General features: G+C 41.1%; 1 protein-coding gene across 6 annotated transcripts in view; it reads left to right on the top strand.

Moving 5' to 3' along the window:
* DIP2C (disco interacting protein 2 homolog C) overlaps positions 1–12,540 on the top strand; it is a 330,556-nt gene that overhangs the window by 177,984 nt on the left and 140,032 nt on the right. For 4 of the 6 annotated variants that reach the window (XM_075746603.1, XM_075746605.1, XM_075746604.1 and 1 more), the window contains exons 2-3: positions 3,074–3,145; positions 5,725–5,892. In XM_075746603.1, the coding sequence (XP_075602718.1) occupies positions 3,074–3,145; positions 5,725–5,892 (240 nt within the window). The remainder of the gene's footprint in view (positions 1–3,073; positions 3,146–5,724; positions 5,893–12,540) is intronic. The other 2 variants (XM_075746606.1, XM_075746607.1) reach the window with 1 other exon arrangement.

Raw genomic sequence — 12,540 nt, forward strand, 5'->3', positions numbered from 1 at the left:
TGTGGAGGAACGTGAGCTAGGTGGACCTAACTGAAAAGTGGTTTGTTCCTCAGATAATACTTATAAAATTATTGCATTAATTTAGAAAGGAATGAAGGTCATATACCAGAGGCCTTAATATTGTGTTTAGAAAACTGAGTGAATGGTAACTGAAGATAAGAGCAGAGGTTAAGCTCACTTAACTTTTGGTGAGCTGTGTTTAGTTTATATTAGCAGCTTATACAATGAGTTCAACATAGCTTTGAAATGCAACAGTTTTGCATATATTGTATTAATATTTTAATGCTTTATTAGTTATTGTTTATGTTCTGAAGTCAGTCTACCTGAAAAAATACAAATTAATACAAATACCATTAATCCTGATAAATAAAGTGTAGTACTTCCCCAGACTACATGATACAGTTGACTTCCTTCCACCACAGAATGGTAATAGTGATACTACAGTGAAGATTTTGGTGATTCTATATTTTGCTTTTACATGTTTTTTAGATTTGGTTACCAGGGTAATGATGAACATGATTATAGAAAGATTAGTGATAATTCTAAATGATTTTGCTGTTTGTTCCTGGAAGATGAAATATTTTCATATTGTCTCAGAAAATAATTTTATTGGTGATGTTTTGGTGGGACAGTGGGCCGGGGAAGGAGTCGCCATTGTTCCTTCTCAGAATAATTCCTTTATGTGGTGGACTTCCAAAGAGTGAGTCTAGGTAGTGATTTGAATGAAAACTTTTTATTGACAGGAGATAACACTTGATAGTTATCTTTCCGACTTTGGCGTCAAAGAAATTGCTTGTCCTCTGCATTTCTCCCCGTTAAGGACAATACAGGTTTAGAAACTAGCACAAGAAACTTGTATTGCGGGAATGGATGCAGGTTCCATGGGCAATGTCTAGAATGTATAGCTTTCGATATCAATTTGCATGTGTATGTACTACCACGTGTGTGGAAGAGTAACCAATAGTTAAGCACCTGTTGTTAATAGTTTCATATTTAAAATGGCATTGTCAGCTTGCACATACCACAGTGGAGCTGTGGTTCTCCTTAGGATATATCTGTTCTCCTTTACAAGCAATAGCAAACTAATAAAATCAAATTTTTACTCAAATTAAGATGTATCTGGAATGCATAAGAATTTGATATTGATGAGCACAGGAAATTAATAGTAATTTGTTTAGCAAAACTTTAAAAGAAAAAATAGTTCATATTTTGTAATTTTAAAATAGAAATAAACACATTTTTTCAGTAAAACATTTTAATGAAGTGGTATCTGTAGTTACTGTCTGGTTTGTGAGAAGCTGATGATTACAGTAGAGAGGGAGTTTGTTTCACTAGTTTGAACACATGCCAGAAGTATTCAAAATGGGAAGAAATGTGCTTGAAGAGTCAGTGGGTTTGAACTTTAAAAGCTTAGGTCCTCTTGCCAAGTCTGCCACTTCTTCCCTGAGTAAATATGGGACGGTTATCACCTGAAGTGCTTCACTCTCACTTTCCTCATTTAAAAACACAGATATTTTAGTTGACTTCTTTTGTAGAGCAATTTGAGATATGGTAGCGAACAGCATAGGTGTTATTTTAAGCACTGTTTTTTAACCAGGGGCGAGAGGTTGGCTCAGGACACTGGCAGAGAGGCTTGGAGAATTTTGCCTCCTTATTGCGTGTTGGAACCATCCCCAAGAAAAGGTTTTCCATCGAGGAGCAACATTTGAAGGTGTTTTCATGTAGTTATTGATTTCAGACCAAGCCACAGGATGCTCTCTGTATGCATTGGTGCTAACTTAGCATCCATTCACCAGCATGGCTGGGATTGAAATGAGTACGAGTCCTCTTGGCAAACGAGCTACTTCTTAGGTGAAGGTTGAACATAGGGATGGAAGAGCATGAACAGACACATGTTGCTGTATCTAGCTGAAGCTTACTACCAAAGGTCCTCTGCTTTTTGTGGTTTCTGCCCTCCTAAGCACTCAGTGTTTTACAAACGTACAAGTCCAGTGTTGCAAATGAACTTCAACTGCATGATGGGTCTTACAATAGTAGATAACGCTTATTGAAAGGGCAGGGAATATGGTGTTATTTCCAAAATCTTATAATTGTAAAACCTATCATTCTTTAGCATCCAAAGTAGCTTGTATTGAATTTAATACATACACATTAAACGTGTGTGTACATGTGTTCACACATTTGGAAAGAAGAATCTGGATATTTTAATTATTTTTGAACAAGTATTTTAACTATTAAAGGTAGATCTAGAGCTCCAGAGCAAGGACTGTATCACAACTTCAGTGCCAAACCTCTCCTGAACTCTAATAAGTGTAAAAGTGTATGTTTTGGTCTACGTATCTATTTATCCATCACTTTCGTTTAGGAAACTTTTGCAGATAAATATTTTTTTATCCTTACATTTAAAAAAAGTTACCCCAGGAAACTGCAGACGCGGTGAAGGGTCATATTAATTGGATTTAAGAAATTCAAGCATTTGTCTTCAAAATGGTTTTTTTAGATTTAATTGGAAAGTCAGACAATCTTTATGCTACTATTTTCTAGTGGATCAGTGGTAGATTTGTTTTGGTTTGGTTTTGTTCCTCTCAGTACTGCTTAGAAATCAGCTAAAACATTTATATTGCAGAAATGATATAGCAGCAGTTTCAAGTCTTTTGTGCCTTACATGCTTGATTAGAAAAATCCCATTAATGATAGAAAACGCTAATCAGCGCTATGTGTTTTGCCAGCCACCACAGGCCCACGCACTCTATATAATCCATTGTTTATTAACCTGATGAAGGTCATTGTAGCTTTTGAAAGCTTGTGTGACAGCATCTCAAAATGGTTTTAAAACTGCCGCTGGACTCCAGTGCTGGAATAAATCAAGGCTGGGTGTTTACTTGTCAGGATGGCTCTGGCGTAAATAAGTTTTTTTTCTGGGTGGAATGATCATACTGTGCTTTTCATTTGTTCATTGTAATTGTCAAGACAGACAAACTGCAGTGGTGGCTAAGCTGATGGTGCTGCCATTAAGCAGTTAGACACTGTCTTTATCCACATCTTACTGATTTTTCTTTTCTTTTCTTGGCAGGTGACATCACACAGAAGGGATATGAAAAGAAGAGATCAAAATTAATTGGGGCCTACCTGCCACAGCCTCCCGGTACGTGTATCTGTGCTTGCGATATATGAAGATGTCAAGCGTACTGATAGTTGCCACAGTAAAAAGCTGCATCTCTGAAGAAATATACGTGGCAGAAACAAAGTTATTGTTATGCAGAAAAAGCTTATTCCATCCATTTTATGTATATTTTTTTTATATATGTCCGCTTTGATGTGTGTGTACATTTTTTACATACATTGCTGTGGGTTTGGCAGTCATGTCTGGAAAATAAAATCAGCCTAGGCTCATTAGAGAGGCATTGTTCATTAGAAATAATGCAAAAATACAGAGGAAAATGTGATGTCCTAACCAATTAATGTGATGTCCTAACTAATGTTCAGCCAAGTAAAGCTTTCTGAACAGAGGTATAGGCAAGAGTGGAAGAGAACCTTGAAGCTTTGTACCTTCCTCCATTTCTGGATTTCCTGTCCAAATCTCCCTTTTGAAGACACTAGAGAGACCAGTAACATCCCTAGAGTTCAACTTGTCCTATAACGCATGGGCAATCAGTCCTTTATAGATGAGCGTCGAGGGATGGGTTGCACATACTTGTCCAAAAGGTGTAAAAATGTCTTCAAACTAAATTTAGTAATGTATTGCTTCATTGAAATTATTTCCTGTATATCTAAGAACTCCTCAGAGTTCTTTCAGTCTTCTGAGGCACTGGATCCAGAAGTTGAATATGTAGTTGTAGGTATTGGTGTAGGCTTCCATTTTGTGTTGGCCTCAGAGGAGCGTGTCCTACACGCTTGTGGCATCTCACTCACCTTATGGAGGCTCCACTTGGGCTTGGCTGTCCTCTGAGCCCTGTTTTTGTTGTAGGCCTGGGCACTGGTTTCCTCCTTTTTTTGCAAAATCCTGCCTTTATGGTAGAGTTGATGGTTTTCTATTTAAACTGCTCATGTGTGGAGGCACTGCCTTGTTCTCCCTTCTTCAGGTGTATATTTAATTAGGTGGCTCCATAGCAAAATGGTATTTTTGTGCTTTTGTATTTCACTTGGTCTGCTTTGCTGGTGGGAACTCCACAAAAGAGATCAGTGTTACAGACACTTTTCTGAAGTGATAGAGCCTGATCTGAGGGTGTCTGTGACATTTCCTAACCATTGGGAGCCATTAGAGAATGAAACAAATCAAATCAACAGAATTACAATACCAGAGGTGCAGTTATTAAATTTATGGGTATTTATTGGTCTGACCAGACTGTCAGACATACAATAGTCTTCACAGTATGTTCTCATGAGACCTGCTTAGATTTTCTGAGTTATGGAGAGACTGTTGCCTCACAGTAATCCTCAACACAGCAGTGCGGTTGGTACCAGTATTTGTTTATACAGCTAGTTGTGACATTTTTTTCTTTACACAAGAAAATAGATGTTTCTTTCTCCAGAAACCTCATAGTCTTCTGGTCAAACTGTATCCGTGGCTTAAACTGCTGGGGATTCATCGTGCATGTAATGATGAAAGAGAATGTGGAGAACCATCCAAGATTATCTTTCAAGGTCTCTGTTGCGATATTAAAGTTTTCTAGTGTAAGGAGAAGCAGAGGGACCTCTGTAAGCCAGCCCTATAGTGGGGTCCATTCAATAATTTGAAGAGGTCATGACTGAGGATGCAGCTGATTTAGGGCTGTTTTAAAGATGGGATGAAATGGAGTGAACATTTTCTGCTCTACCACTTCCCAGAAGATCCTGCACTGGGACTGTGGGATATGGATGAGTGAACGAAGATTATAATAGGATTAAGAGAAAAATTACTGAAATATTGTCCACTGTTTTCTTGTATGTACATCAGACTCAATCGTTTAGCTGATAGCTAAATGAATTATTTTATTATAGTGGAAGACACTGCTTCTACTGTATTAAAGTATTTTCCTCCAGAAACTGATTATTATTTGTGCTTGGGTCTTTGCTGTCTTTGTACTTTTTGTTTGTTTTGTTGTGTTACCTTTTGGACAAAGCTTGAAACAGTTCAATTTGATATTCTCCTGTAAAACTTTTTACTCATCTGAACAGCTTGAGGTCTCTGCTTGCTAGGAAGGGGGAGATGAATCCTTTCCAAGAAGAAATAGGATAACAAAACAGATGCTGCCTTTTGTAAGCCTCTGTTAATATCTGAACAATATCACATGCGTGACCAATTAGTCATTTGGAGGTTTTTTTGTAATCTGTTTTGATGGGGAACCGCAAGAATTTATAAGCTTTGATGGTCTTGGATCTTGCTATTAAAAGGGACTAGATACTTTAAAACAGTATGGAAATGGACTTTTCGCTGGGATTGGAGGCATTGGGGAAGGGCAGGGGTTTGCATTCTGAGACAGCATTCAACAACTAAAGGAAATCCCAAGGCAGTTCCCCTCTGTCGGGACATCCAGTCCTCTCACTGCACCTTTGCTAACATTACTAACGCCCATGTTGGCAGAGTGGAACATTGACTCGCGTTGGCTCCGTGAGTGTCCTGTGGTGTCTGTGCGTGCGTGTGCGTGTGTGCTCTACTGCATGGGGGCAGCAGCTCCATTCGTTGCTGTAACAAATGTAAAAAAACTAAACGTGAATTAATTAGTTTTTTTCAACTTGTTACAGCAGCGAATGGAGCTGCCGCGGTACGGTGTAGACTGCAACACAGTGAAGGAGCTGCCAGAAGAATGCTCCGCACTGCCAACATTGGTGTCTGTGACATCCGGGAAGCGGCCGCTAGAGAGAGAGCAGCCAGCACGGCAGGAAACCGGCCTCTCTTTTATTTTCGTTTTGGTGAGCACAATGAATGTATCTTTTCCAGTCCATATCTGTCTGTAACTGTGCCTCATCTGGAAGCCTCTGGTAGACATCTACATCACTATGATAGACTGGGACAAGGCAGAACAACCAAAGGACAACATCTGGAAGGCCGTTACCGACTTTTATCTGCCCAAGAGTGAAGTGGTGGGAAGGCAGAAGGAATAGTCCTTCGTAGTAACATTTGAACATGTTAACGTCTCTCTAGCTTCCATACCGTGGATACTTTGGAAGAGGTTTCTTACAATAAGCTGGCGAAACACAGGAAGGCATATGTTTCTAATTCCCTTTTTGGCACTGCCTTTGTACAGAGCTCTGGACAGGTCCAAGCCCACCAGAATCCGGAGGAAGCTGTAAAAATCTGAGCACCCCTTATTCTGTGCTATTTTCAAGTAGAGATCTCCGCCTGAGCTCCGCTTGCATCCAAACCATTCAGAAGCAGACTGACTTTTAGGAACAGGCATCTTTGCTGGCAGAGCAGGCTGGAGGAAGAATATTCTGCAGGGCTACATGGCTGCAGCGTGGACAGGCACAGCATGACCCCAGCCATGCCTGCGTAGCTGTGCTCTTCAGCAGATACCCGTCCTGCCTTCTGGGGTGACCTGTGGCTGGTGGCAGGCAGTCTGCTCCTACGCCCTGGGTTTGTAGCAAGGCTGCAGAGGTTTCACAGGCCCCCCAAGACACCAGATTTTCTCCTGCCAGACACGTGGGCACATGAAAGATATCACACTCTTGCCTGTGTGCTTGTCCGTGCTCCCACAAGGCCTTCCAGACACAGTGTAAGAGATGGCTATAGAGGGAAGATAAGATTTGCAGTTCTGTCAGGACAAGACATACCTGTAAAAAGATGATCCCTTCGAGAAACCCTTCCCCGCTTATTTTCAAACCAATTTGCTATAACGCTATAGAGGAGATCCGTATCAGATTCTGACCATAGTGTTTGTATTTCTTCTCTTACGTGGGGCTGCTCCAAGTCAGGTTCCCTCGGTCTGACATGTTTAACTTCCCCTGCCCAAGATTTTTTGCAAAATGAGAATGTAATTTCAGGTTTAATAGAATTAATGATAAAGCCATCTAAGTGTTAAATGTAGGCAGTAGAAGGGTTGGCTATATACCTGTGTAAACACACATATATAAATCTTGATATTTGCCAGAGGTCTTTTTGTTGTGCTCATGGGGATGCTGTCATTTTAGAAAGGGAGAGCTGTTACCTTTCAGGAATAGGTATAATCCTAATCCGAAAGGGGAAGCTCGGCAGCCGTGTAGCTGATACTCTACCAGGTGATGTGGGAGTTCACTGTTATGCTCCCTATTTTTGACAGGACAATCCCAGAGAGAATAATGTCACATAAGGTGCACAGCAAATGTGCGGTGTGTCTGACACATGAGGGACGTGCTGGATCTGCTGCACATCTGCAAGTTGACTCCACAGTGTATGCACAATAGGTCTGACACATCCAGATGCTGCACAGGCTGCACATATGCAAAGGACATTTGTACTGTTCCAGCCGGGCTGTCGAACATCCAGAAATCCGGAACGGATATGCTGTGTTTGGCAGTGTTAATGGGAGAATGGATAAGGGGAGCCCCCTTTTTCTTTCCCATTAAATCCCCACCTGCTTTAACTTAGGGAGACAAAAGTACAGCTTTGTTTCCTCAAAACACTTTCTCGGGATGTCAGTTTGTAGCTGGAGATGTTCCACACAGAGCAGTTTTTCTTTTCTTAGCGTGCCTGTATGTCAGACATCTAAAAATAATAGTGAATCTGGACCTTTATTATCTGCACCTGTATCCCAATATCTCTTGTGCTGTGACCTTTCTCGTACTGCCTCCGTAGAGGAGCTGTGACAGCCAAGAGCTGAAAGAATAACCACTTAAACAGGCATTTATTTCAGAATATCTTTCTGAAGATTATCTTGATTAGATCAGTCAGTTCTGGGTAAGATAACATGTGGACAACTGCTTGCCCGCTTTAAAAAGAAACCCTCCCTAGAAGAAAAATAACTAAATTACCTGCATCCCTCATAAACTGTGTTTTTGCCCAATTTGCTTCCAGTCTTTTGCCAGGAAATTTGATTATTCATTCACAGAACAGAGATGATGTTGTTATCAATTAAGCTTTCCTTCTAACAGCTTAGACATGGGTGGTTCATTCTCTCTTAATCAAATGCTGTGTCTACACTAGATTACTTTCTGTAATTTCCCATCATTGGTACCACCAGTGTAGCTCTATTTGTAGCGTAACCATGTAGACCAGTCACCAGTGCTTTATTTATTATGGCTAATAAACCTGCGAGATGCAGTGTTTAAAAGGTACCTGCTGCTCCTTTCACAGGCCTAGAGACAGATGACTGCATCTCCTGCTGCTGGAGCCCCGACAGCACCAGCACAGGCAGATTTCAAGCCACGCAGTGCAGAGAAGATAATACATTCACACAGAAGATCCCTTTACCTTATGAAGAAAGGATTTTCTGTAGAATTGCTGGAACCAATTTCCATAGCCTCTGTTACTAACATGACACGTAGATTTATATATATCTCTAATGTGTGCATATATTTGCATACTTTTCTGTGTGTATGTGTGCATACATTTGCTTTCAGCTATTCCTGCTGCTAGCCCTTTGGACACTCAAAGTAAACTTGGCGATTACAATTTCATTTTCTCTTCCATAGCCATTATTTGGATTGCAACATTATTTGGATTGCAAAGATTGCAAAGAAACGCTTAAACAAGGCTTAATTCTGGAATTGAAAAAAACCCTCATATATTCACTTTATTAATAATAACAATGAGTATTCCTAAGTATTCCTATAACATCTGCCTTCCTAATTCTTAAAGATCCTATCAAGGGACAACCATGACGGGGCAATTCAAAGCATATATGTGTGTTGAGAACATGGATCTCATTGAAAGGCATATGCATTGCACAACTCATGGACACATTTCTGAAAAGTGTGACAGATGTTTCACAGATGAGAAACTATGGCACATAGATGAATGCTTAGTAAGTCTTGTTTTTCAAAAAGAGTTTTGGTTTGAATTGGTGGATGCCTTGCAGAGCTTAGTTTGATTAAAAAGGAAAATGTTCTGAAAGCATCTGAGAACTACCCCTTGATGCCATCACCTGAAGTGTGATGGTTACTGCTTCGCTCTTGCCATGCTGAGAGCCCATTTATCGTTTTATGCATTCTTTGTTTTATGATGGCACCTCTGTTTCCTATCCTGCAGTAAAACCTCATAATTTTAAACCTTGTTCAAACACAGAGTAAAACTGCCTTCCTTCAAAGTCTTTACACCCTAATAGTAAAGCCAAAAAATGGGTGTAAGGGAAGAAATGAGTACATGATGAAATCAGTTAGTAATGCTGGTAGTGGATTCAGCGCTCAGCATGATGGTTTTTTTGGGAGGATATTTTTAGTACACATCAGAGTCGGGGCGCTTTTCAAAGAATTTGAAGAATTTCAATGAAATATCTGTTGATGTCCATGGAGACCATCTGTGAAATGTAAGAGCATAGGAGGAAACATGATGAAGATGTTGGTCTAAAAATCTAACAAATGGATGAGAGAAGATGGCTCGGTCAGAGGTGAGCAGTGGAGGGTGGAAAGGAAACACACTCGTGAGGGCCTTGAAACAAAGCTTGCCTGTGCTGGAGCAGTGGACGTGGAGGCATGTGAAGAGCTGGGTGCCACTGTCAAAAAGAGAAACCGCTGGAATTCACAATACTGCCCAAATTTATCTGTGGTATAATTTGACCAGCACATTGGTTAATGTGCTAGGTGGATGGGTAGCATTTTCCTACATGTTCTCCTAAAAGAATCTTCAGATCGTACACTGAAGCTATGAGACTATCTAGTGAATTCATTACTCAGATTTACAATTGATGGGAAGAGTGAAATGCCAGGCTACGTAACGAGTTCCATGGGGGCGGTGTGACATTTAACCTGTTTACCAAATACACGGTGTGTTCATCACCTAGCTTTGCTTTTAAAGCTGAGCCACGAGCTGTTGCATAGAAGCTCAGGAAATACTTTGAACGGAAGGTAAATACTGTTTCTTAAAACTGCACTACCAACACTGTTTGCCTTCCTTCCCACTAGCCCTGGAGTTGCTGGGTGTATCCTACAGCTCTCTCCTGGGGTCATGCTGTAAGTTAGTTTTAGAACAATAAGTGTAGCCAGTATCTGAGAACGCCTTCTATTTCTTGTCAATTAGACATTTCAGCTTTTAAATATTTTTAGATTCAAAAATTTGACACAGATGTAGGAATAAGAGATACATCAAAGTAACTTGTCAGCTGTCATTAAGGAAACAATTGTCCTCTGTTGGAGAGGGCCATGCAGCTATTGCCACATGATCAGCACATAGCACTGCAATTTAGCTACAAAAAGAAATAATAAATAAAGGAGGAACAAAGAGGTGAAGGCAAAAAAAAAAGGAAGGAAGGAGGTGAAGCCTGCTTCCAGCTGACAGTTTTGTGCCTTCCATGCACTTAAAATGAATGCTATCCAGCTTGCAGTGGTGTTGCTTAAATAGATTTACTGAGGCTCTTGCATTTTTTAGCTAAACACAGTCAAGGCAGGATCGAGCTTGCAGATTAGGATTTGTAGCTTGATATATCTGCATTAAGTTGTCTGCCTATGAACCTGGTATTTAAGCTCCCATTCTTATGTGAAGAGACACAGTTAATTCAGTTGATGACACCCAGAGAGCTTTTCAGCTTATTCCAAGGCAGATACCTGCACTGACGGCCTGCGCAGCTCTCCGGGCTCCACTGGGCTCATGGAGTTGCCTGAAGATAGGTGTCTAACACTGTTCAGGGTTTCCTACGATATCAGAGACATCTGCACAGAGCGACCACATGCAAAACCAGACTTAAAGGGGACATACGTGATTCTGGTCAAGCCAGATATCATAGCTCACAACATCTGAAAAGGCATTGGACGCCTCTGCTCAGACTCCTGAGTCCTGGCCTGGATCTCTATTTTTCGTAATGGGAGCTTAGCTTAAGCACCTTCTTGACACCTAAATATAGGTGTCTTTTAATCTGCAAGCTGAATCCCACTTTAGCAGCATTAGATAAACGAACTAATGCTTGTATTAAGAGCGTGGCTGTTTGCTCCGGTGCACCTGGTAATGCTTATGTGTAATGTGATGAGCATAAAGCACTGATTTCTCAGCCTTTTATATAAAATAACTGTATTCCAGGCATATCTGTTTTGCTGAAATTCTTCATGACTTGTAATGAGTCAATCATTAGTGCTAATTATGCTTACCTTTTAAAGTCCTGTTTCAGTTGAAGACTGGGTAGACTATGGCATTATTCAGAATGATACCAGTTTGACAGTGCCTGTGATTGTGTCTGCGCACAGGGCACTGGCGTGGCACTGTCCTTTCTTTTATGAAAGCCATTCATTACTCTGCCGCCTCCTTAAATTTAGGAATCGATCCAAGTATGAATTCTCAAAGCCCATTGCGCCACCGCTTCCGCCAGTTCACAAATGCATCAGGGTGAAGCTGCACTTGAACAAGCATTAGCACTTAACTCACAGACCCTGTGTGCTGGCCGCGAAAGCTATCAATTTTTTGGATTTAGTTATGTTCAGAAGTAGAAATGAAAAAGAAGAAAAAAAAAGATGCTTGTTACTGCGCTGTATTGGTAGAGCCTCCACGGAGGTGAACAATTCTGCTGTTAACACCGCTTCGCTATTTATGGCAGCACTTCACTGATTTCATGATTTTCATTATTCTGTATGGCTTTTACTCCTACCCATCGCTCAGGAATGGCAGCATGTAGGTTTTCGCTATTGTGTACTTTGTCTCACACCATCGTTGGTGCTGTGCGAGGGCGCGGGTGCTCGGGAAGCGAAGGTGTCAGTCCAGGCAGTGCCAGCTAATGCCTGCTCCAGCCCCTTCAGTAAGGAACCATCATCAGGTTTCTTACTGTCTCTGCAAAGCTGGGTGACGCTTTGTGGTTTCTCACGTTAAAGGAACTTAGTACAAAATGAAGTCTCCCCACAGATGGCTGATGGAGAGCTTCCCCTCTGTCTTTTAGTGCAGAATTAACTTCCTCATGTAAATCAGTGCTGTTGGTGAGCCAAGTTCACGTGTCCTGCTCCGTACTTGGGTAGAGGTTTATTCGCTGTTTTTATATTCATGGAAAGTGGGAACTAAAGCCATCAAATGATCTCCAGACCTCATAAAAGCAGAAGATACTTTGATATTCTCATTTAGTTTGCTATGGCCTTAAATGACTCCTAGTGCAGGATGCTGGAGCTGTCTCTTTCCTAGCTCTTTGAGGGAAACTCCACATTGCCCATTGTGTCAGAACAGACTGACTTACAAGAACACACACACATATATGAAGTAGGAGGGAGGTAAACTAGTTAAAGTATCTTAATTTTAAGATTAGCTGAGAGGTTTCTGTAGCTATAGTAAGAACAAGGAGCAGCGTAATCTCCGCAGTGAACCGGAGGAGGGAAGAGCCCTTTGCAGTGCTGGGGGTACCTGGGGCAGCAGTGCTGCCTGGCCAGTTGGGCGTCCTGCTGTCCTCTGCAACGGCAGGGTCACTGTTTGAGGTTACCTTACATGCACCGTCTCTTTTACACCTTGAAAAAGAGCTT

The sequence above is a fragment of the Balearica regulorum genome, chromosome 2, assembly GCF_011004875.1.
Source record: "Balearica regulorum gibbericeps isolate bBalReg1 chromosome 2, bBalReg1.pri, whole genome shotgun sequence".
Taxonomy (NCBI): domain Eukaryota; kingdom Metazoa; phylum Chordata; class Aves; order Gruiformes; family Gruidae; genus Balearica; species Balearica regulorum.